The sequence below is a fragment of the Penaeus chinensis genome, chromosome 1 (genome assembly GCF_019202785.1).
Source record: "Penaeus chinensis breed Huanghai No. 1 chromosome 1, ASM1920278v2, whole genome shotgun sequence".
Classification (NCBI taxonomy): domain Eukaryota; kingdom Metazoa; phylum Arthropoda; class Malacostraca; order Decapoda; family Penaeidae; genus Penaeus; species Penaeus chinensis.
This window is the reverse complement of record NC_061819.1, coordinates 27,938,359-27,940,858: the sequence shown is the minus strand read 5'-3', so window position 1 is coordinate 27,940,858 and position 2,500 is coordinate 27,938,359. Positions and strand designations below refer to the sequence as shown.

The 2,500-nt window shown below is 38.3% G+C and overlaps 1 protein-coding gene across 4 annotated transcripts in view; it reads left to right on the top strand.

Moving 5' to 3' along the window:
- LOC125027061 (ras-related protein Rab-26-like) overlaps window positions 1-2,500 on the top strand; it is an 18,526-nt gene that overhangs the window by 15,907 nt on the left and 119 nt on the right. For all 4 annotated transcript variants that reach the window (XM_047615772.1, XM_047615763.1, XM_047615752.1 and 1 more), the window contains exons 6-7: window positions 1,213-1,354; window positions 2,184-2,500. The exon at window positions 2,184-2,500 is cut by the window's right edge and continues 119 nt beyond it. In XM_047615772.1, the coding sequence (XP_047471728.1) occupies window positions 1,213-1,354; window positions 2,184-2,292 (251 nt within the window). In that variant the 3' untranslated portion in view covers window positions 2,293-2,500. The remainder of the gene's footprint in view (window positions 1-1,212; window positions 1,355-2,183) is intronic.

Here is a 2,500-nt window from a genome sequence, read left to right as displayed (position 1 = left end):
TTGAGTGTTTTAGGCTTTTATTTAACTTTTGTTTGGCTCGTTTCTCACCTTGGTTAGATTACCTGAGCTGTTCTCCTTCTATGACGTCATTCGTACTTAATAGCTAGGTCTCTTTATGTTAATTTTTCTCTTTTAAATGTCTTTACTATGGATTAATTCTATAATATTGCTCTCCTGATCATAATCGATATTATGTCACTATCTTGAACCAAGTCATCATCATTATTATTACTATAATTGCTTTTAGAAGTGGTAACAATAAGAATAGTGATGTTGATGCTGATAAACATATTGATAAAGAAAATAATATTAATCATTATTAGTAATATTGTTTTCATTATTACTACTACTATTATTGCTATCATTATGGTTATCATCATCATCATCATCGTCATCATCGTCATTGTTATTATTATTATTGTTATTATTACTAGTCTTCTTATTATTACTATTATTAGTAGTAGTACTTTTGTCATTACTGTTACTAGTATTATTATCATTATTAGTATTTTTGTTAATATTATTATTACTATTATCATTATTGTTATTATTATTACTATCCTCATCATTTATGTCATTGTTATGATTATATTATTATTACTATTATCATTATTATCATTTGTATTATTATTATTATCATTATTAATATTATTAATATTATTATCATAAGCATTATTACTATTATTGATACTATTTTTCTTATTATTATTATTATCATTATTACTATTATTTTCATTATTATTTTTATTATTACTATTACTATTACTATTACTACTACTATTACTCATCATATATGCTATTGTTATGACTATTATTATTATTTTAGTAGTAGTAGTAATAGTATTTTATTACTATTATCATTTTTATTGTTATTATTGTTATCATCCTCCTTCTCCTCCTCTACCAACTCCACCATCATCTCCCCTCCCCTCCTCCCCCCCTCCCACTCCCTCCGTGGCCCCACCACTCCCCCTCCTCCCTCCCCCTCCCTCCGTGCCCCCGCTGACCCTCGCCCCCTCGCCCCACCTCCCCCTCCCCCCGTGCCCCCCCTCCCCCTCGCCCCCCGCCGACCCCTCGCCCCCTCGCCCCACCTCCCTCCCCACCTCCCCTCCCCCTCGCCCCCTCGCCCCCGCTGACCCTCGCCCCCTCGCCCCCTCGCCCCCCTTCCCCCTCCCCCCGTGCCCCCGCTGACCCTCGCCCCCTCGCCCGCAGGCAACAAGTGCGACGTGAACGGCGAGCGCGTGGTGCGGCGCGAGGACGGGGAGCGCCTGGCCCGCGAGTACAACGTGGCCTTCACGGAGACGTCGGCGAAGACCGGCCTCAACGTCGACCTCGCCTTCATGGCCGTCGCTAGGTGCCTCTGCTGGCTTTCTTGCGTCCTTTTCCTTTTATTGAGATATGTGTATACGTATATGTATATGTGTGTGTGTGTGTGTATATATATATATATATATATATATATATGTATGTATGTATGTATGTATGTGTGTGTGTGTGTGTGTGTTTGTGTGTGTGTGTGTTTTCTTCTTATTAATCTTCTTCTTCTTCTTCCTCTCCTTTTTTCTTTTTTTTTCTTTCTTTTTCTTTTTTCTCTTTTGGTGTGAGTGATTTTTTTAGGGGGAGGGGAAGGGAGATGGTATTAAAAAAAAATTGAGATTTTTTTTTTCGATTTATTTCTTTTTCTTTCTTACTGTTTTTCGATAGTCATTATTACTTTTCCATTTCTTTTCCTTCTTTCTTTCTTTTCTTCTTGTTTTGTTTGCTTTTGGTATTCCTTTTCTTACTCGATTTCGTCTTTCTCTTTCTTTTTCTCTTTTTGTCTCCCTCCCTTTTTCCCAATTTATTATATATATATATATATATATATATATATATATATATATATATATATATATATTTAGGTTGGACAAAAGAAATTTATAAGTAACACAATAGTTAGTGGAAATAAATATTGATGAATATAGATAATACATACTGGAATGTATATAACAGAAATATATAAATATGAATATAAGTAGATACATGTGTATATAGAGAGATCAATAGCCATATAAATTGAAAAATAGATAGATACACTGATAGACAGTCAGATACATACCTGAGGCAGATAGCGGTAGATAGATATAGATACAGCATTACCCAAGAACTAACCCCCCCCCCCCCCCCCCCCCCCCCCCCCCCAGAGAGCTGAAGGCGCGGAAGTCGACCAACTCGAACGAGCGCAAGTTCAACGTCGCCGACTACGTTCGCCAGGAGGCCAAGAGCGACGGCTGCGTGTGTAACGTTGGCTAAGGACAAACATACGAAGACGCAACGTTACCCATCAAACGTTTATTGAATTCAGGGATGAGGCTTTGTCCTTGACTTTGGCGGTCCAGCAGGGAGCGAGTCTGTTACGTGTCTGTCAGTGTTTGTGGAGGTGCAGATAGACCCAAAGACAGGGAGGTCGGCTGGAATGAGATTTGTGTCTGTCTTTAAAGAAAACGGTGTCTGTTTCTGT